Source organism: Myotis lucifugus, unplaced genomic scaffold (assembly GCF_000147115.1).
Source record: "Myotis lucifugus unplaced genomic scaffold, Myoluc2.0 scaffold_524, whole genome shotgun sequence".
NCBI classification, from domain to species: Eukaryota; Metazoa; Chordata; class Mammalia; order Chiroptera; family Vespertilionidae; genus Myotis; species Myotis lucifugus.
This window is the reverse complement of record NW_005871572.1, coordinates 300,350-323,013: the sequence shown is the minus strand read 5'-3', so window position 1 is coordinate 323,013 and position 22,664 is coordinate 300,350. Positions and strand designations below refer to the sequence as shown.

Sequence of the window (22,664 nt, the reverse complement as noted above, 5' to 3'; positions counted from 1 at the left end):
CCACTCTGAAGAACAGGTTATTGCCCAGATCTGTCTGTCCAGCAGAGGGCAGGAGTGTGCAGGGACCCGCATTTTGGTGCGCACACACACACACACACACACACACACCACCTCTGCAGTCCTGGGAGTCTGAAGACACTCATTTAGTAGCTTTGTGTCAAGACCCTGGGAGAGGCTAGGTGCTCATTCTCTTGACTGTAGCAAAGAGGAGGGAAACCCCTGGAACTTAGCCAGTCTAGGAAGTGGGCATATCTTATCTGGTAACACCAAGGCTTGTGGCATCACAAGAGCAGGTACTGGGAGGAGGAAATAGTAAAGTGAAGGTTGGCGGATGTAGTGGGTCTTGCCATTTTCCTGATCTGGGGGCATGAGAACCTCTGGGGTTCTGTACTGTTTATATCCTGTAGCCTCTCTAGAACTGGGGTGGGCACTGCCAAGATTGGGTCCATGGTACCCACCTGCCATCTGTTCCCTGCACAAGACTCTGGGGAAGGCAGCTGAGATGATTGGGAGTGGGGACAAGAGCATCAGAGGAAAGACACCCAACCTCTTTCCTAGACCTGCCAATGTTCCTTTGACCTTGACCTTGCCTTCTGGGAAGTGGGAGGGGAGAATAAAATGAAGAAGGAAATCCAGGAAAAGGTCTCTTTTAGTAAATGTGGATGGGACACCTAGAGAGCCTTTCCTGAAATGGATCGTTTCATAAGCAGGTCTGTGGGAAGTCCTCCATGGAGATAGCACAAAGACCTCAACAATTGCCTACTCAGAGCTTTAGCTGATATTGTTATCAGGAACATAAAAGGTGAGTGAAGGGGGAATAAGCCCCCTCCTGGCTCTCCTGGGTGGGGTCTGGGGTGGGGTCCTCAGATCATCCTCAGAATAGCACTATCTCCAATTCCCCACAGGGGCTCAGCGTCTCCCCAAGCCAATGTCTCACCTGATATCCTGGTATTCTGTTTCCCTCTCCTACCTTCCACTGATGGTCTCAGGCTCCTAAGAAGTCCCATAGATTTGCTGTTTCCCAAGAGCCCATTGTTGCTGCCTGTTGGGAAATCTCTGCCCAGAAAAGCAAATTATCCTGTGTAGAGTGGATGACATTTGAGGGCATGGTTCTGAAACCTGCCTGTGCTTTAGAATCATCTGGGTGAGCTTATGAAATAGACATTCCTAGGCCCCACCCAAGGCTTAATGAGCTAGAACCTTTAGAGGTGAGGCCCAAGAATCTTACTTTTAACGCAGTCTGTGACCCTGTTGTGCCTCAATTCCAGGACTGAGAGCCACTGATGTCATTCTAGCTCCCATGAAGTGTGACTCTTGGCCTTTTCATCTGTTTTCTGGGCACTAATTCCTGCTTAAGAAGCCTGGTGTCCAGGCCAGTAGATGAGTACAGGGGGAGGAACTGGCACTGCCAAGTAATTTGTTAACACATCTCCATGGCCTCAGTGGTCCCGAGGCAGGGCCCCCGTACTCAACAGGACGTGGGCTGGCTAAAAGAGGGTGCCTGCAACTAATTCTTCATCCTGACACTCCACAGATAGGACTATTGCATCTCAGCCATGTTTTCTGGTGATCCTCACCATTCTTCATTGCTCCCTCCCACTCCAAGTACACACACACACACACACACACACACACACACACACACCCTACGGTCAATGTACACTCTGATGTTGCCATGCTGCGGTAGGAGATTAAGATTAACAATATTATGAGAAGGTAGAGAAGCATGGGTGAAGAAAACCAGGAGGAACTAAATTGAAAATTATGGAGCAGCCACAGAGAAAATTTTAGTTCAGATAGCGCCCAAGAAAATATATAACTGTGTGTGTCAGCCAAAGCTTGACACGGGAAAAATGAAGGTAAGTAGGATGGTTTGTGTATCTTTTTGGCTGTAGAACCAAACAGGCGGGATATCTTACCCATGGGCTTTTTAATCAAATCGTCTAGAAAGCAAGTGAGCTGGTTTCAGGTAGCCTATCTCACTCTCAATGGCATTAGTATGGTTACCGTATTCCTGGAGAGGGCCCAGTGAAAAGGCAGTAAGTTTAAACTAATTTATTATTTTTAAGTCCTCTAAGGGCTTTCTTCATTCCCATTTCCCTCTGCAAAAATAAATGTGGAGTATACAAATTTCTGAGCAGCTAAGGATAAGGTGAGAGCCACACATACTCATTCAGACCATCTGTGTGCCTCCTGTGGGCCTAGGCCTGTTCTGCCCTTAAAAAGCATATGAAGTCATTCTCTTCAGAAGCGACCCAAGTTGCTGTCCTGGCTAAAGCTGGTTTCGGGAGAGTGGAGGGAAGGAGAGGATAAGGCAGGAGAGGTGGTCAACTTGGGTACTTGTCACAAGGGAGGCCATGAGTCCAATGGGGAAGTCCCAGAAAGAAAGATGAGCAATGTGTCACCCCTAGATCTCTCCCGAGACTTCTCAGGAATACTTTCCAGAGTCACAAGGATGATTTGGCCTGAGCTGTCATTATGCAGCTGAAAATACACTGAATACTAATCAAGGTTAAAACTCTGAGAGAGGCATTCATGGATACAGCCTTCTGGAGCTGGAAGGACCTGACCCATCTCCCCATCTTCAAGACATGGGCGTCAACAACCTATTTCTCCTTAAAGACCCAGAGATGCTATGACTATTTCCCTTAGAGTTCCCTCTCACTGCATTTTCACGTTGGGCCAAAGAGGTCTCATCTGATCACACAAATTTCGTTTAGAAGGAAGCCCATCATGTCTTGCTTCATCTTCACTGACACAAACATTAGACAACCTCCTCGAGAATCTCCCACATACTTAGGGATAGAACGAACACTAGATAAAAGTATAAACTACAGTATTATACATACTCGTGCCTTATAGACGATAAGTATGTCTATGCACACTGTCATTGATCAGCAACCCATTTTACAGATTAGGAAACTGAACCTCATAAAGATTCAAGGATTGGAACCAGGATGCACAGCTGGTAAGCTGTGACCAAGATTCAACTCCATCGCATAATTTTTTTTTCTTGTTTTAGGCTAAACAATCCAAATATCGTCAAGGAGAGAGATAAGAAACTAAACCAGGTGACTCAAACCTACAAGTGGTGGGTGAGTTTGAAGGGGGTCTTCGTTAGTCCTTTCTTATCAGGTTGACTCACTTCCCGTCCTACTTCTCTGTGCCCCCAAGTTTTCTGATCAAGAACAAGGCTTACTTTGTGCAATGGCCATGACTCCAGAGAGGGGTGTCATGATGAGGTTTTGAGATTGCTGGGGGTTATGGTGGGACAGGCTGTGGATATTCGTCAAGGTGCTGACGGGGGGCAAACCACCTCCTGAGACCGAGATCTGCTGGAAAGAGAAAACAAGAGTAGCATAAGTGGAATTGAAACTGCAAAAAGCAGTGTCCAAAACGACACCACTCAGCAATTCCTTAGCACGACTAAATTAATGGATGAATTCGTTCAGTCACTCATTCATTCCCTCACAGTTATAAAGTACCTACTGCCAGGTAGGAACTGTTCTAAGTGCTGAAGATAGAGCAGTAAATAAAATAGGCAACAGTCCCTTCCCTTATGGTGCTTCCATCTGTTGACGATCTTAGAGTTACCAGCCTGCCTTACTGATTCTTCTGCTCATGGGTATTATATGATTGTCTCTTGCTCACTTCGGAAGTACCCTCTGTCCTGCTCTATGCCTTCTATATTATTGGTGCTAAAGACACATGATTGCTAAAAAATAATAACTGAAGAAATGTCCTGGGACTCCAGGGAGAGCAGGTTGGGGACCAGGCAGGAGCTCAGGGAAGCTCTCACTGACTGCAGGCTCTGCCAAGCACTGTTCATACATTAACTCACAAACCTCACCATAGTCCCATGAGGTAGACAGTCCTGCCATTCCCGTTTCACTGATGGAAAAACTGAGGCTCAGCATAGATATGCATATTGCTTAAGATTCAACAACTAGTAAATGGTACATCTGGCATGTAAGCTTGGGACTGTCAGACTCTAGAACTCAAGTTCTTACCTTTTATACAGAACTTTCCCCCACCCCTGTACCTATTACCAAGGGTTGGGGAAGATCAGCTATTATCGAGCTTCTCTACTTTTTCAAATCTCCACTATGCATTAGAATTTTTTTTGTCAAGTAGCTGATATTGTAATCACAAAGCTACTAAATAAGCTGTGGGCCTCAGGTATGCCCATTCTGTGTTACCATCACATTCTAGTGACAGATTAGTAAGAAAAAGCTAATGACATTTATGTGTTTACTTCATACATGGTCTCTCTGAATCTTTTTCTTGACAATTGATTCCTTTTATTTATTCCTAAAAGTGTCTTTTCCATTTTGATTTTCTTCATTTTTCCAAGTGTATAATGGTATCATAAGCATATAATGCTGATAGGGTCTCTTCTGTGCTAGTACTAATATGTGTACATGTCATACTGCATTGGTTGATATTAAATAATAACAGCTGTAACAGATGTGCTTGCTGTTATCAGAAATGCTTCCAATGTTTCACCATTAATTATAAGGAACTATCAGTTACATACATACACACACACACACACACACACACACACACTTTTTTTCATGACAAGCCAGTTTACTATTTATAGTTTTAACGTAAGTTTTAAAATTATTAAGAAAGGACATCCCCCCTCATTCTGAATCAATCCAGACATTCTGGATGGCATCAGGAACCCTGAGAGGTGCTTAAGGGTTAGGATATACACATCAGATGTAGTCTAGTTTCTCTTCTATCTCTTGTTACCCAGAACTGCTCAGAGTATAGGTCTCCCACCAGCACCGAGGTAAGATATTATCTCCCTCCTCCCCTGCCCTTCTGATCAGCCCCATAGCTTCCAAGGTTAATTTGAAAAAGAAAGAAAGAAAAAACCAAACAGGTTTGTTTGTGTTTTCAAAATGAGCATCAAGAAGTGAGTTAGGGGTCATGTGACCAAGAAGGAATTCCAGCCACATCAAACAAGAGAAAACCAGCCTGTTCGCTGGACTTGTTTTTCAAAATGTCAGAGTCATTAAAAAAAAAAAGTCAGTAATGTGCCTTCAGACTTCCCTTGGGTAATGTAGTCCTTCAGAAAAAGTCAAAGTGGTGACGGTCATCTCTGCCAGTTCAGTGCTTGGGTTTAGTGGTGAAAGAGAAACGTGGGTGCCAATGATACAAACAACGTAAACGTGGATGGCTTTAGAGTTCGTAAAGTGCTTTCACTGACTGTCCTCGATAGATAATGACACCAAGAGGGAAGGCATTATGATGACTGCCCCTATGTTCCCGATTAAGAAATTGATCTTCAGCCCTGACCGGTTTGGCTCAGTGGATAGAGCATCGGCCTGCAGACTGAAGGGTCCCAGGTTCGATTCCGGTCAAGGGCATGTGCCTGGGTTGTGGGCACATCCCCAGTGGGAGATGTGCAGGAGGCAGCTGATCGATGTTTCTCTCTCATTGATGTTTCTAACTCTCTGTCTCTCTCCCTTCCTCTCTGTAGAAAATCAATAAAATATATTTAAAAAAATAAAATTTAAAAAAGAAAAAAAGAAATTGATCTTCAGCCCTGACCGGTTTGGCTCAGTGGATAGAGCATCGGCCTTCGGACTGAAGGGTCCCAGGTTCGATTCTGGTCAAGGGCGTGTACCTTGGTTGTGGGCACATCCCCAGTGGGAGGTGTGCAGGAGGCAGCTGATCAATGTTTCTCTCTCATCGATGTTTCTAGCTCTCTATCCCTCTCCCTCTCCTCTCTGTAAAAAAATCAATAAAATATATATATATTTTTTAAAAAAAGAAAGTGATCTTCAAAGAATTGAGAAACTAGTCTATGTCATTTGACTAGTAAGCGAGGAAGCCAGAATCCAAACCCAGTTTTGCTGGAGTTTAAATCCCACCCACTTACTATGTCTGGGTAACCTTGGTCAAATTCCTTCCCACTCTAAAATGTAACCATTATTTTCTTTCTTTCTTTCTTTTTTAGAGTGGTAGGGAGGGGGAGAGACACAGAGAGAGAAGCATTGATGTGAGAGAGACACATTGATTGGTTGCCTCCCATGTGTACCCCGACCAGGGCTGGGATGAAGCCTGCAACCGTGGTACGTGCCCTTGACCAGAATCAAACCCAGGACCCTTCAGTCCTTAGGCCCACACTCTATCCACTGAGCCAAACCAGCTAGGACGACAACCATTATTTTTTATTGGCCTCCAGAACTGATGAAAGCCAGAGGGCTGCTGAGGATATCAGTCATGATCCTTACATGATAATTCAGAGAACTTGAATTAATGCTGCCAAGTGCAGTCCTTTCACTATGCTAACTGCTTTACCTGCCTACAACCTATGAGGTCGGTATTATTCTCCCTACTTTGCACACAAGGAAACTGAAGTTAGAGAAGGTAAGAAATGTGTCCAAGTGGTAGAGCTGGCATTGAAAGCAGCTACCTGACTCCGAGGCCTGAGCTTTTCACCATTAGGGCACACTGCTTTGATGCTGCGAGAATATCCAGTACATGCTTTTAAAAAAACAAGGTTCAACATGCACAGACTGCAACCCTAGCCCTGGCCAGCTCTTTGTCAACGCATGCCATCTGGGCAGGGGTGGGGGACAGAGAGTGCAAAACAAAGCGCAAATGGGTCAGCATTATTTCCAAAACCAATATCTGGGGGAAGATTTCAAATGCAAGTCCTCCTGAAAGCACACATTCCTTGTACAGGCCTTGTACTCAAAGAACAGCAGAGCGATAAACCATCCTCACACCCATCACCCCTCATTTTACTCCTCACTTTACAGATGAGGAAACTGAAGTTAAGCAATGCCCATCCTATTGCTGATAAATAACGGAGCCCAAGACTTGGACACACTGGTCCCTCTGCCTGTATTATTGTTAACCATAGTACCCTCCTGCCTTGGTGGACCAAGATCTGTTAGACATTAACAGGACGCGGACTCTTGAATTAAGGTTTCCGGTAATAGTGACATAACATATGACCAGGGTGTTGGAGACTGGTGAAAAGCTGATTCCTGCAAACAAGCTCCCAGGTGTTTGCTAACGCTGAGGTGTGCTGTCTTGGTCAATCGTCAACCCAAGAATGTACTGCCCATCAGGGCACTGTCAAGCAGAACAGCAAAAAGAAAGCGTGTCTGCAGGCTGCCCTTGGAGTAGCCCGGCCTGGGTGAGGCAGTCTGCCTCTTAGGAGACCAAGGGGGAGGGCTCAAAGGGAAACTCCAAGGGAAACATCCACCGAGAAGTCAAGACCTCTTCTACAAGGTCCCTTCTCCAAGGAAGCCTGGGTCATCCCTACTCGTTTGGGTCTCAAAGTGACTCTTGAGAACTCATAAGGACTTGTCTGTGCCTCTCACAAGGTAGCCAAGACAAACTGTTCTTCATGGAGAAGCTGAAGGGAAAAGGGGGGGCAAGGAGGCTGCAAAATGCCTCCCCCAGGAGCCCCCTTTCATGTATTTTGCAGAGGCCCTGCCAGGGAGATCAGCTCAGGTAGGTGCCCTGAAACTAGAGTTGACCAGGCCAGCTCTCTCCTCAGAAACTACACTTTGTTTTCCCTCCGGGGAGCTGGGGACTCAATCACCTGTGACTCACCATTCCTGTGTTGCCCATACAGCACACACGTCAAGGTCTAAAATGGCATCTGCTCCCTGTCCCTTCCCCCCACTCCGGCCTCCACCGCCTCTGGGTCAGGCACCTTGAGGGAATGCATGCAGCTCCACCTTGAGCATAGAAGCCAGGAACCTGTGCGGGGGCGGGGGGGGGGGGACCCCCCCCAAACACAGAGCATGACCAAAGACTAAAGTTTTCCATTTCCTACCCTTACAGATGTCGTAATGCCTGTGTTTGCTCATGGGCTGCTCTCCCCTGTAATTGTGCTGCTAGAGGATTCGAACCTTGAAAATTCAAACTCAAACAGTCCATTCCTCACCAAGTGTGCTCAACTTACATCTGGGCATGGACTGTGGTAATGGATATAGAAAACGGCAAAGAGAATAATACTGACGTTAACATAACAATACTGTCACTTTTTTTTCTTTAAATATGTTTTTATTGATTTCAGAGTGGAGGGGAGAGGGAGAGAAATAGAAACATCAATGATGAGAGAGAATCATTGATCAGCTGACTCTTGCATGCTCCCTATTGGGGATCGAGCCTGCAACCTGGGCATGTGCCCTGACCGGGAATGGAACTGTGACCTCCCTGGTCATAGGTCAACGCTCAACCACTAAGCCTCACTGGCTGGGCAACACTGTCACTTATTGAATATTTACCTCACCAAACACTGTGCTGAGTACTTCCCATGTTACCACCTTTGTCTCCTCAATAACCCTATTGTTATTACCCCCATTTTATAGATGACAAAGAGACCTGGAGTAGCTCAGTAACCTACTCAAGGCTACAGCTATTAAGTGCTGGAACTGGGATTTGAACCTGGGTCATTGTAACTTCAAAGGCGGTGCTTCTCACCCACCCTGTAAGCACTGCCCCACCCCATCTGCCATTTTGTGCCATAATCGTCACTAGCATGCCATCCAACGTCCTTCAAAATCCCTGTTCAAGAAGGCTCTCCCCACCTGCCACCCACTAAATCCTGACTTAATTACTCTCCTTGCCAGCACCAGGGGGTGGTGAAGAGAAAAAGTGAGGCCCTCTCTGGGTCAGAAGAACTGGCTTTGGAGGCCTTGGTTGGGGGTGGTGGTGAATGAACATTTTATCAACACAAATGTCATCGGCAGCCCCAAAACAAACAGTGTCCCACCCGGCTCGCTCCTTTATGAGGCATTCAATCAATAAAATGAGAGCAGCGCTCTGTCAGATTTATTGGCTGGGTTCAAACCGAACACCTCTTCCACCCGCCAAAGGCTGGGTCACCCATTCTACCTTTCCATTCCGACTCTGGGCAGCCCCCATCTTCCCCAGTAGGGCTACAATGGTTCATTGTTTGAGGCAGGCCTTGTGAGAAGTTGTGTTTGTTTTGCCTCTTATCTTATCAGCTCCAGAGCTACAATGGCCCAGGTGTACTCACCATTTTACCATCAGGTGAGAGGAGATTGTGGCCTGGGTCCAAGCTGGCTGGAGAGACTTGCTGTAAAACAGACTGGCTGGTCACCATGGCGCTGTTGCCATGGTGACTGATTGTAGAGGAGGAAGTGACCTCATTGTTTCCCTGTTGGCTGTAGCGCACTCCTGCAAAACAAGGCAGACCCAACAGTGAACATTAGTGCCACCAGGGCCCCAGAATACTAACTCCACCCCTCCCCTTGTTTTCAAGAGTGGATGACAAGAAAACAAGATTGCCTTCTCCTCCCCTGTCTACCCACAAGAAATACTGGTGGTCTTTTTCTAGGGGAAAGGCCTTTATTGAGTTTTGCAATGTAAGCTCCATGAGGGCAGGACATTTTTATCTGTTTTGTTTGTTCACTGCTGCATCTCCAGGGCCTTGGCACTTGGTAGCCACTCAATAATATGTGTCAAATGAATGAATGAATGATGCTTGTTGCTGCATTAGTTCTTTTAGGATTCGGGCTTTTTTCTTCCTGGCTGGAGTATTTCTTTTATTCTTCAAAATGCCTTCTAAAAATGCTTCCCTGGCATCTCTCGGCTATGTGTGGTTGCAAAGTATGAGCTAACCCATTTTACAAAGAGGCACTCGCCCAATGACCCTTGAAAGTGCCATAGCAAAATGGATTCCTAATTCTCAAGCAGAGGTGGGGCAGGATGCACACACAGGTGTGATGTAGATGCTTAGTAAGCACTGTAGTTTGGTCTGCAAGGGAGGGGAGAACCAAGCATGTTTATAACCTCACTGCCCTGACCCACCCTCTTGCTCAGGAAAGGGAAGATGCTGGGTAGAGACCAGACAACCAAAGGAAATAGAAGCTGGGCAAAGAACCTGGGTAAGTTTGCAGAATCAAAGTCCTGCTTGATGTGCCCACCAGACAGCCAAAGACAAAGCTGGCGTAGTGGGCAACTCACCCTAAGCTCAAAGCTTAGAAAGAGAGCGTTGTGTTTTGTTTTGTTATTGCTATGTATTTGTCAAAAAAGGATTTGGGGGACCCTGTTCTGCAAGGGAGGCAGATGGGATGTTCTAGGCATGAACTCATTTGGAGAGGTGGGCAACTATTTGGCTGTACTTCTCCTTTTTCCCAGTTTCCCATCAAGATGACCATCACTTTTTAAAGTATTTTATCTTAATTCTGCTGGTCTGTTTTCCCCCTGCCCTGCTCCTTCCCCAAGAAGGCTACAAAGTCCCCCCAGAAGCCAGGCAAACGGTCGTAACTGCAGCCTCCAATTCACTTAGACAAAGCTTGCCAAGAAGAGACCCAAGCCAGTTTCTCTTGGATCCCCTAAAGGACACTACCCAAGGCTGATATGGCCTAAAGCTTATGAGGGCTGGGAGAAGACAAATAAGTGCTAACGCAGGGCTCTAACACTCAAGAGCAACTTGTTTGACTATCAAGTGGTTGAATGCATGCTCTATGGGCTTCTACTATTGGTTGTTTTCCCCATCCTTTGATTCAAGGGGCTCTTAATGGGGGTGGTGTTGATAGTGGGGCAGCACTAGCATTTGGTAGCTACTGGTCTGGGCCATTACACTTTTGGGGAATTAGGAGCCATGAAGTTAAAAGAAAGGAAGGCTTCCACATCTCCAAATCAACACCCCCTGCCTAGTCCTGTCTATTTTCCTTTGTGCTGATCTGCAACCCCCTGCTTTCCTATTTATCACCCTCTACTTTGTCCCATTGGGTTAAATTAGGTCCTTTTTCTCCACTCACATTAGCTCACAGTATTGTTATATGGAAGAAGAAAGACCTGAAGCTTGTGAGCTCAGAAGTCAGAGCTATGTTCAATTGAAAAGAGGGAAGCAGATTTCAAATCAATGAAAGGCATAATTTTCTAACAAGGAGGGGCAGTGGGGATGCTGTGGGCTATGGAGCTAGACAAACTCAGGTTCAAATCTTGACTTTGCTCTTAACAGATGTGCAATTTCGGGAATTTTTTTCTCTGTGCCTTAGTTTCCTCTTATAAAATGGAGAGAATGCTTTCCTATTTTTATATTAGAGATAACATCTAGAAAGCTCCTAGCACAATGCTAAATAAATGGCAACCACTAAGGGAGATGCTGGGGGGAGGGTGCTGGTATAGGAATAGACCCCAATATATGTGCCCAAGACTCAAGAATTCTAGACAACGTAAGGCAGGTTCTAAGCACTGAATGGAATTACCTTTCCATGGAGAATAGTTTCCAGAGCATCCAAACCTGGTGGACCACTGAGGCCCTCTGGTCCTCTCCTCTTGGAGGAACTGGACTTCACCTGGTTTTTCTCCTGCTTTCTCTGACTCCCTGACTAGCTATTTACCTCCCCAAGATGCTCTGCTCCTGAGAGAGTGGTGATAACGCTGGGAGTCAGGTGTGTTTTCACCCCCAGCCTGTCCCCATCATCGATTCAGTCTCAAGTCAAACAGACTCTGGCTTTAGCCTATTTAATTTGGCTGGAGGAAGAGGGCCAGCCCTCTGATGATCAAATATGGGTCACTGGGAGGCTTCTCCCCTACCACAGGCTACATAATTATTTATTTAAAAATAATTAACCAAAGATATGCACAGGAAACAAAAGCCTTCTTTACAAGAGAGTCTGGCAGGAGAGAGTCAAGAGCCATTTGTATAGCCCAAGGTTGCTGTGGTTTTCAAACACTGTTTTCGTCCCTAGCAGAACTTCAGCATGTGAGAAATAAAACAGGGGACCTACTCTGTTTACACACGGATGGGCCTAGACCTCTGTACATTCCTTTAAAGACCTCTGGCTGAGGGATAGTATCTGCTTGAGAATTAGGAATCCATGTTTTGATCTTCACTCTGCTATCAATGTATTAGGTGAACTCTAGCTTCCTCATGTGTAAGCCAGAGGACTTCCCACTGTGGGGAAGGGGCTATTTCACTGTAGAGCAGCGGTTCTCAACCTGTGGGTCGCGACCCCTTTGGGGGTCGAACGACCCTTTCACAGGGGTCGCCTAAGACCATCGGAAAACACATATATAATTACATATTGTTTTTGTGATTAATCACCATGCTTTAATTATGTTCAATTTGTAACAATGAAAATACATCCTGCATATCAGATATTTACATTACGATTCATAACAGTAGCAAAATTACAGTTATGAAGTAGCAACGAAAATAATTTTATGGTTGGGGGTCACCACAACATGAGGAACTGTATTAAAGGGTCGCGGCATTAGGAAGGTTGAGAACCACTGCTGTAGAGTGTGGTGGGAGCTAGACATGAGGCCATTCATCAGCTCCGCATTTACCTGTAACCCTTCCCACTGGTGCTTTTCTCACCAGGAATTTGGTAATCACTCTGGACCCTGAGAGGGTGACTGTAATCAGCCAAGTGCCATAAAGGGGTGTGGGGGGGTGGTGGCAGTGGAGGGTGTATCACAAGGTATCTGCTGGTGCTCTTATTAAAGGAAGGAGAGGCCAGGTGCTTGTATATTTCACAAACTCAGAAGAGGGCTTGAGATGAGAATGAAAGCAGAAGTCTCAGGAGCCAGGCAACCTGGGTTTAAATCTTGGCTCTACCACCTAATAGCTGTGTGACCTTGGGGAAGTTACTTAACCTCCCTGAACTTCGGTTTCTTTATTGCTAATATCCACCCCTTAGCTTATTGGGAAGAAGACGGAGGAGTTAATGGATGTCAAAGAACCCAGACCATGCCTGGCACCTAGCAGTTGCTCAAGACACATCGGTTCCTCCTCCTTTGGAACTGTCTTTCTCTAAAAGACATTTTTAGAAAGGCTGATTTGAGCACAGGCCAGGCTCTGTGTTAAGAAGTGAAATGACACCTTCCCTTTTCCTTCACCATTGTAAGCTCTGAAAATAAATACACTATGTGGGCTCTGGTTTAATATTAACTGGCCAAAGATGCCAGCTTAATAGCCCCAGAGGTCCCATAGGAGAAATGACAAGGCCAGAAGGTGGCCATATACCTTCCACTCACTTCCTGGCTCAAGTCACTAATTGAGCACGTCCCCATCACTGGCCCTATGAACCATAGCAGGTGTGTCCAGCAGCAGAAGTTATCTCAGCTGGAATCTAAAGACATCCCACGGGCCCCGGTGAGGTTATGTACTTTCACGTGTTCCTAGTCCTCAGCATCATGGATGATGATGCTATTCCTGAATTCCTGGAAGCATGCGGGACAGAGACAAATCATTTGTTTTTTCACACGGACCTGCCATTCCTCACACAGGCCCTGCCATCTCCTGCCTCTGTGCCTTTGTTTATGCTATTCCTCCTGCCTGGAAAGCTCTTCCCTCCTTTTCTATGTCACATCCTCTGGGAAGCTTCCCTTTATTCATCCGGGTAGTTATCTGCTCCGTTCTTTGTATTTTGAATGTAGTAGAGACTCTGAATGCACTGATGATATCTTTACTTCTCTTTCCCTCTTAAAGGAAGAGGTGGCTTTTACTCATTATTGCATCTTCAGAACCTACCAGAAGGCCTGAAATTGGGACTATTTATTGAATAAACCTTCAGCTACTTTGAATATTCATGCCCCACAACAAGGAAGCATCCCTCTGGCAGAAAGAGAAAATATAGTCAGTTCTGCAGTGAAGTTTGTACTGAAAGTGTGGATTTCTTTCAAGTCTACTGATATATTAGGGAATCATTTGAATACAACATGAATGGAGCTATACCGGAATACATTAAACACACTTGTGTGCATAAATGTGCACACACACACCCAAAGAACCTCTACCGCCTACCATCAGTTCACTGCATGTGCCATAAGCTGCATCTGTCCACATCTGGAGCCACAACTTTCCTTCCGATTTTCCATCACCTTTAGCCCACCAATTCACAGCAGCTCACAAGTTGCAACCCTTCTGACACCCACGTCCATAGGCAAACTTCGGCACTTTTTCAAGACAAAGTGCCATATTTATGATTTCACAGCGTTTATGTAGTCCTTAATCACTCAACAGGTGTAAAACCCTGCTGATGTTCTTATTAGATTCTTATCTGTTTAAAAGGTGTCACTGACGGAGTTTTTGAGTATTGTGCCCTCCACCCCGTTTTTCCCTATAAGCCCTGTGGTTTTTATGGTGTGGCTTTGCATGATGGCTTTTATGATGCATATGCTGGGTTCTATAGAACTGGCTGTGCACCTGTGTTCAAAGACACACACCAACTGCCTTACAGAGAGGAGCTGCTCAGTGTGTAATTAACCACAGAGGTTGTTCAGAACACTGTGCTCGGGGACTCAGAACCACAGCTTATAGAGCCCTGGGTATCTAACCCGGCTCTCTAGGAGCTTCAAAAAGCAGCTGAGACTCCAATGCCACAATTCCAGAAATCAACAGGGCACCAGTTCTTAGACTCTAGACACTTTGAACTAATTCTTTCTCTCTCTCTGCTTTGACTCTGGGCCTGTCAGCTTTGGGGCCTTGGCATGTTTGTCTATAAAGTGGCCATAGAGCTCTTCCTTCTTCAGAAGCCAGAAGAATGAATGAATAAAGTAAGGTTAGAAAAGCACCGGGTTTTCCTGGGAGAGAATGCTAGACAAACAGAAGAGTAACGTCAGCCCGGAAAGCATGACCAGAATTACTCAGTGAGAAGAAAAGGGGAGGTGGGGCCTCCTGGGCCATGACAGGCTCAGCTTGCCCCAACGTGGTCTCTGGCACTGAAGCCTGGGGTCCCTTTCACTGGGGTCTGTGAGCTGCGCCCAGAATTTGGTGGGATGCCTTTCACCCTTGACATTTCAAAGCCAATCTCCCATCCCTGATAATGCAGGAATGTTCCTCCGGCTGGTGGACCTCTGCCAGCAGGAGTGAGCGTCCCAGCCACCAACAGAGTAAACATTACTCAACTGGCCAGGGCTCTGTCACACACATTCTTCCCCTGTGTTCCTAACCTCACGCAGAGCGCAGCCCAACCCTGTTGGGTCTAAAAACTGGGAATTAAACTCCAGCAGGAGGGATCATGCAAAGGAGAAAGCTCTTCCAAAAGGGAACAACTGTGTCCATCAATTATGGGTAGACAGAGCAGTCTTTCCTAAAAGGGTTGGGGAGTGGACCCAGAGGAACCAGCCAGTCTTGATGGGCCCAGCACTGTGTCCTTAGAAATCCACTCCCACTTTTTGCAAAGAAGAATCACTTTCTTGAGGAGAGAGGCAGAGACAGGAACGACTCCGTCTGGTGAACTTCTGAGACACACATTTGGAATAAAAGAATGTGAACCATTCCCTGGCTCGAGACTGAAACTCCAGAAATGAAGGCTCTCAAATGAGTTAGCGTTGCTGCCTCAGTTTCCTCATTGATAAGACAAGACTATTGCCAGTTCTTATTAATATGACTGCCTCTGCAGGAATAAAGAATGTGTGCAAAGAGTTTAAAAATCTGAAATTCCTGGGAGGAAAAAGCTGATGCAAGATGAAAGTAATTTAAACACTGGGCTGGCTTCAATTCCAGATGTCTTTCTACCTGAGGTGGCTTAGTTAGGAGCCCAATTCATAAGAGGAGAAACACAGACAGGCCTACAGAGATGGTAAACATTCTTGAACTCAAGGAGGAAAAGTGGAGTGATACTTAAGGGAAGCCCACAAACTGGTTTTCTTATAAAAATCAAAGCAAATGTAACCAAGAGAAGAAAAAAAAAGTCTTCCATCAAAAGCATCTTGGCTGAGAACAGAAGCTAATGTACACGGTGCACCTGTGGGAAGGTAGAAGGGACACAAACGCCGCCTGTCCTCCCCACCAGCTCCACCAGCCACCACAAACGTCAGAGGGTTTGCAATGGACACTTCAGCCTAGAGACCCAGGCTTCCGGGGAGAGAAGCCAGGCTGGCATTTAAGAACCTGAGAAGTCCTCACATACGGGAGTGTTTTACACAGTCTGCTTCTCAGCGTGTCACAGGTAGGTGCTCATGTGACTGGGTGGAGAGCTGAGGTTCGAAGAGGAGGAGGTGATTTTCACTACCTCTCCCTAAGGGTCTCCCACAAGTCAGTGGTACTTCGCAGCTGACCCTTCTCCCTCTTCCCCACAAGCCCCAAATTGACTCCAGATATGTTGAGACGTCTATAGTTCAAGATAGTTTGAAACTATTTTATTTGTTTACTTTTTTCTTGGCGGCTGTATCTCTCATTGGAATGAATATAAGTCCAATGAGGGCAGGGCCTCAGCACCTTGCACAGAGCCTAGCCTGTGATAGGCTCTCAGAAGTATTTGTTGAATGAGTAAGTGATGGATGAATGGCCTACGCGTCAACTCTAAGGGCTCCACACTCCCTTCATCTGTAGTCTGAGTTGAGCAGCGGAGAACTGATAGGGGTACATTTATCCTCTAATTCTCCTGGTTTTTCTGAGGTTAGGGAGAGGCATGCGTTTTTAAGGAGGAAGGGGGGCGGGGAAGAGAGAAGGAGAAAGCAAGATTAAAATCTAATCACAATGAAGAAGTAGTATGGACACATTTGGGCAATTTCATGAAGATGGGAGGTGGGTGTGCTGAGGAGTAAGTGTGACACAGCAGGACTTCCTTTTTACACCTGCGTTTTGGACAGTGCTTTATGTAGTGTAAGAAGGGGCCGATGGGATGTCTTCGAGGACCTCACCCATTCTCTACTTCTTGGGGCCTACTCATAGCACCCATTAGTTACCTAGGATGCTGTCAGGGGCATGCGAATGGGTGCTTCCATGAGCGCAGCTTTACCTTTTCTAAAGGTTTTAGGCTACAGGTGGGGACCTCAAATTTAGACCCATCATGTTAGAATACAGTCTTAGGTCCCCTGAGTCGATTTGGGGATAAGGATCATCAATTAAGGAGCGACTTAAATGCCCTTTTCTCCAAAGGAATCTAGAGTAAAACTAGGAAGGGTTAACGGTGACCATCGTTAGGCCTATGGCTGTGGGGACAAACAGAGCCCTGCTATAGCCTGGCTCCTCGGGTCTCTTTTCCAAGAGGCTGCCTTTGCAGGCAGGGGCAATGTGGCTGCAACAAAGGCCCTGGGCTTGGCTGATGAGGAGAATGATGATGCTTCTTGTGGGTCTGGGCAACAGGGGGGAAGGTTATAAAGCCATCAGCAGACTGAGCCACTGGGTGTCCACACAAAAGTTAGGTCCTATAAACAGACATCTGCATTGTGACTAAAGGGCTAATAAAATTGCCTTAGAAAAGAGACGTTTTCCACTGCGGCCTATTCATAAGCAGGACCCTACTGGGAAGTGACACCGAGAGAGAAGATCCTTTGAGGCCTGGCAAGTGTCAGAGCTGCCTTGTTAAGGGGGTTTGCCTGGCCAGACCCCGGCCTCTTCATCACTGTTGGTGAGGGCAGTGCCATCAGCATCATTATCGTCATCATCATCACCATCATCATGACAGACAGCCACTGATCACCAGCTCATGGATGCTGGGCCCAGGGAGCACCAGGTGCTGGGCACTGAGACTCTGAAGGTGGATGACTACTGACTTCCATTGAGGAGGAGCACCAGTGAAGTGCTCAGGGAGCACCCCAGAGAACTGGTAGCTGCCTAGAGCTGGGCAGTTTCCTTTCTGTTTTTCTAAATGACTCTGATTTGCAAAAAGTCCAGTCCCTTTTCTACACCTCAGTTCGCTCCAAAGAAAGTCAGGAAAAGCTGTTCTAGCTCTTTTCTTGCCCAAGAGATTATAGAAGGAACTAACCTAGTAGAACATAAAACTAACTAGAAGAGCTAAACTAGTAGACTATGTAAACTAGTAAAAACTAGTAAAACATTAGGGAGAAAAAATAACTAAGATGTTCTTCAAAAACTTCCTGGTAGCATTTAATGGTGAGGGTATTTTTTTTAGAACCATATACTTTGATTAAGCAGAATTAATGGAGGCAGAGCAAATGACATTGTTCCTAGAAAAAGAAAAATATGCTTTAAATAATAAATGCTCAGTTTAACTCTAAAATTGAATAACAGATTGTAAAACAGGGGATTCAGGTATTAAGCTTCTGGACAGAAAGCCCTCTATAATATAGATCTCCACCCCACAAATATATGGAATGTCCATCACGTTCCAGGCACAGGGCTGTGGAGTGGGGACACAGTGGTGAAGAAAGCGAGTTCATACTTGCGTGTGAACGTGATTGCCCACAATTCTATCACATGGAATGCATACGTACTGAGCTAGATTTTCAGAGACTTTGGGGCCTATCTTCCTCACAGTGAGAATAAAAGTTACTTTTTCTTTAAACGGGTAGGAATGCAAACCCTTGCAGTAGGATTCTCAAGGAGGAGGAGGAAAAGGCTCCATCTTGAGACAAATTAAGCACCTATTTTGTGCCCATCATGCAAACTGATGTTACATAAATAGATGTTGTTCAGAGGTTTTCCACTCTTGCTGAGCAAGAGCTCACTGGACTTCACTGCCAATCCCAATCAACAGGAAGAGGCACCTGCAGTAGGCAGGGCCAAAAGGCATGGGCAGGCAAGCTGCCACTCAAAGGCCCTGAAAGTGTTAACTTCCAGCGGTTATAGGTGTCCCGTTTATACCCATTATAAATCTGTTTATTGTGACCGGCCCCACCCAATCTTCTGGTGCTGTAAAGCTCTATTGGTCCCTAATAAAGGTGGAAGGCCTCTAACAGCACACAATTCCTGAAATGGAGAAGGAGCAAGGGAGAGCAGGAGGGAGAGAAACAGATGAGGAGCTTAACAATAAAATATCACAATGGCAAACCTCCCTCTGTTAATTCAAGCAGCAGAGTCCTGGGCCCGAAGATTTGATGCTCCACACAGTCTCCAAATAAGAACCTGTCCGAGCTTAAAGGTCCAACACCCTCATTTGCCAGAATCCCTGAGATGTTGTGATTTGCTCAAGGTCACCCCTGCTGCTTAGTGACTCAGGTCTCCTGAATCCTAGTTCAGAGCCCCTCATCCCAGCTGCCTGGTGCAGTAAGGGGCCATCAGCTTCCGAGCCCTCTTGCTCCATCAAGCCTAGCGATGTACAGCCCTGACTCTACATCTAAATCTCTTAGGGAGTTTGTTGAAACTTCACATGCCTGACCCTCTTCCCCAAATTCTGATTCTCAAATGTGTGAGTGGGGGCGCCATGAATATTTTTAATGAGCTCCCCAGATGCCGTTTACTAGTATGTGGCCTCGGAAGGAGATTTGAGAACCACTCGGGTTTCATTGTTTCTGATGTCGCAAATATCAAGCAGGGTTCATGAAAAGGGAAACTTCCAGGGGAGAAATTGCAAACCATACCCTGGTCAAGAACCCAGGGAGATCCAAGCTCTTCCTCCTCTCAATGCCCTGAGGGCTCCTGAGTCAACCCAATCACACCTTCCTTGCCAGGCACTGTACTTGGCTCTGGGGGTGGCTTACCATATTTCAGCCTTACAACAGCCCTCAGGAGGTAGGTGTTGTGACCCCCATTTTACAGATAAAGAAACTGAGGCCTGAAAAGATTAAGTCACTTGTTTGACACCATGCCACCAGATAGTGACAGAACCACACATCAAGCCCAAGCCTGTTTTGGGTGCTACACCTTGCTACCTGGACATACCCGTCTGCGTGTAGCCCTGACATGAGACTGCCTGTAACCACCTTGCCTTGGGGGATGCAGACATCCTTTGGGGAAGTCATGAAACACTAAAGATTGAATGGTGTTCCTTCAACTTGGGAAGGACATGCCCAGTACTTGTACTGAGAAACTTGACTCTTGAACTCCTGAACGCATGAGAGAGACTGGGCCTCATTATTGGACTCCAGTGGCTGACCTCACAGGTGTGCTTCTGTGGGGGCTGCTGCAGCCAGGGCAGAGGCTGTGGGAAGGCGTCTGAAGCAGACACATGTTCATGGGTTGAGGGGAGTGACTTCCAGAAAGTCAGTCCTCAGGAATTCTGTGTTCCTGTGTTCATTACCTGTGTTCACTGCGGGGATTGCATCCACCCTCCCCTTCTTACGCTCTTTGCCTGACACGTGGGGGAGCTTCCCTCTTAGGAACAAAGGCCGTTAAGTGTTTCAGATTTGGCCTCCCCCAGGAAAGTACCACACCCCACCACACCCCCAATTTGCAAGTTACCGGGGCTAAATAAGAACACGCAGGGTATACACACCTCCTTTAATTAAAGGAGAAAAAATGCCCTATTAGGTATAGGAAACTGAGGATCATCTTATGAACCTGACCTCCTGCTACATGTTCACCAGCCCTGGTCCCCCACCACAATCCTGGGCACCTCCCAGCTTTCTCACACTGGTTAGTGTATTCGCACTAAATGCCTACGGTGCTGGAAATGCCATCTGGATGTCACAGCGCAGTCCTTCTTGGATGCATGAGAAACTGCCTCATGCTCAATGTGCTACAGGAGCCAGCCCGAGTCTGCTGCAAGCACCAAGGTTAGAAATACTCAAATTCTCTAAAAATTAGGGTTGAAAGAAACCTCGAAGAGGGAAAAAGGAAACAACAAAAAGCAAAATCAAGTAAAAACGAACCAGGCTCTGCAAGGAATGGTAATGGCCACCATTTATGAAAGTCCAGGATGCTTTACCTATATTCTCACTAAATCCTTCCAGTATCTGCATGAATGGGTGTCCCCACTTTACACATTGAGAAACTGAGGCTCAGAGATCCCAGAGACTTGGGATCACACAGCTAGTTAAGTGGTCAAGTTGAGGTTGGAAGTCAGACCTGCTTCTGTATTCTATAGGCCATGATTTGGTTGCTATGCCCACTGGATTTACAAAAAGATACCCTGGAGAGTATCTTCAGTGTATGTTAAACATTGGGGTTGTTGGTGGTGGGGCATCTATGGTTCGGCCTGCACACTGGGATTTTTAGAAGCTCCACAGTTGATTCTAAAGTGCACTAAGGTGTAGGAACCCTTGTCCTAGAACATGGGTCAGAAAACTGGGTTCACAGGCCAAAGCAGCCTGTTTTTGTATGATCCATGAACTCAGAATAGTTTTTATATTTTTAAATGGTTGGGGAAAATCAAAAGAAGATTTTGTGTTATGTGAAAATTCTAAAAAATTTCAAATTTTAGTTTCTGTAAATAAAGTTTACTTGGAAGACAGCCGTGTGCATTCATTTGCATATGCTCCATGGCTGTTTCTACTCTATAAAGGCAGAGTTGAGAAGAGACAGTAGGGCCTGGAAAACCTGAAATATTGCCCTAGCCAGTTTTCTCAGTGGTTAGAACATCAGCCCTTGGACCGAAGGGTTGCAGGTTCAATTCCAGTCAAGGGCATATACCTTGGTTGCAGGCTCAATCCCCGGCCTGGTGGGAGTGTGTGTGGGAGGCAACTAATCAATGTCTCTCTCGCACATCGATGTTTCTCTCTCCCCCTCCCTTCCCCTCTATCTAAAAATTAATGGAAAAAAATATCCTCGGGTGAGGATTAACAAATAACAACAACAACAACAACAACCTAAAATATTTACTATCTGGCTCTTTACAAAAAAATAGTTTGTCCACTGCTATACTAGAGTTCTTATGAACAGCTAGGATGTACTAGAGTTCTTATGAACAGCTAGGATGCTTCATTTTATTTTATTTTGGGGGTATGTTTCATTCATTCATACACACACTTGAAAAGTGGGCAGAGGCATAAGGCCCGATCTTATGCCTTCCCATCAAGCAATTAGCTGCAAAGACCCTTGCACAAATTTCCCATCAAGCAATTAGCTGCAAAGACCCTTGCACAAATTTCTGCCTCTCTTTACACCTTCAGTGTTTAATTCTCTCCAAGTTCCTGTCAGTTCCCATCAAACCTTCAACAAACAGATTCCAAGGGCACTTCTCCCATTACCTGCAGGCCAGGGCTCTGTGCTCGCAGGCAGCTTCCTTCCTTCTGAGCTACCTGGAGGCAACAAGGAGTCCTTGAATCCTCTAAGGGTCCTTCAGGGGGATTAGGCATGGCCAATAGGCTGCCTACAGTGATAGGACTCCAGTATCTCCTGGCCCCTTTGTGCAGAGGGTGGGAGCCCCGCCAGCCCAGCAGCAGGCTTTCTTTGTATGCAGGCCAGGGTTGGTCCCCTATCCGGGGAAGGTTGCTGGCAGAATGCTCTGAAAGCCAGGCCCCTTAATCTCATTAATATCCTGATTGTCTTCCCCAATCTAGGGGCAGCCCATGAAGGTGATACGGCAAGATAAAACGACCTTCAAATTTAACAGATAAAATGGCAGTCAGATAAAGTCCTTAGGAAGGAGAATATCTGGGGCCACGGCCACCACTGAACTCCAAGTCAGTACAAACGGACGTTTCAAGACAAGGTTTGTGTCTCTTCTGAACTGAAATAATCTGCTACTTAGGGACAAAGGGGCTTATTTACTACGGGGACGTTTGTTTGTTGCCCAGATGAATATTTTTACAACTGCCCTCATAAACCCCTCCCCCTGTCTGCTGCGCAGGGAGGGGGTGGGGCTCCAGAGGTGAGCTGGGGTGCCTGCGCTGTCTAAGAAGTCCCATTAAGTTGTTAAGACATTTAGTGCCCCAGACAGTGCTGACTGCAAGGGCAGTTCAAATCCCCACCCAGATGGGGATGGGGTCCTGAAAGAGAGGGCTTTGTTTCTTCCCTGGGCGGGGCACGAATCCACCTCGGTCAGGGGCAACTTCTGGGGGCGGGAAGGGCGTGAGAGTTATTATGATATTTTTTATATATAATTTTTTATTATTATTTTATTTTTTTTTATTTA

At 46.1% G+C, this 22,664-nt stretch overlaps 1 protein-coding gene across 5 annotated transcripts in view; it reads right to left on the bottom strand.

Annotated features, from left to right (window-relative positions):
• HNF1B (HNF1 homeobox B) overlaps positions 1 to 22,664 on the bottom strand; it is a 53,480-nt gene that overhangs the window by 13,586 nt on the left and 17,230 nt on the right. For 3 of the 5 annotated variants that reach the window (XM_006103950.2, XM_006103952.2, XM_014446317.1), the window contains exons 5-6: positions 9,020 to 9,180; positions 3,200 to 3,332 (exon numbers count right to left, since the gene is read on the bottom strand). In XM_006103950.2, coding sequence (XP_006104012.1) covers positions 3,200 to 3,332; positions 9,020 to 9,180 — 294 coding nt within the window. Of the gene's footprint in view, positions 1 to 3,199; positions 3,336 to 9,019; positions 9,181 to 22,664 lie in introns of all 5 variants that reach the window. The other 2 variants (XM_006103949.3, XM_006103951.3) reach the window with 1 other exon arrangement.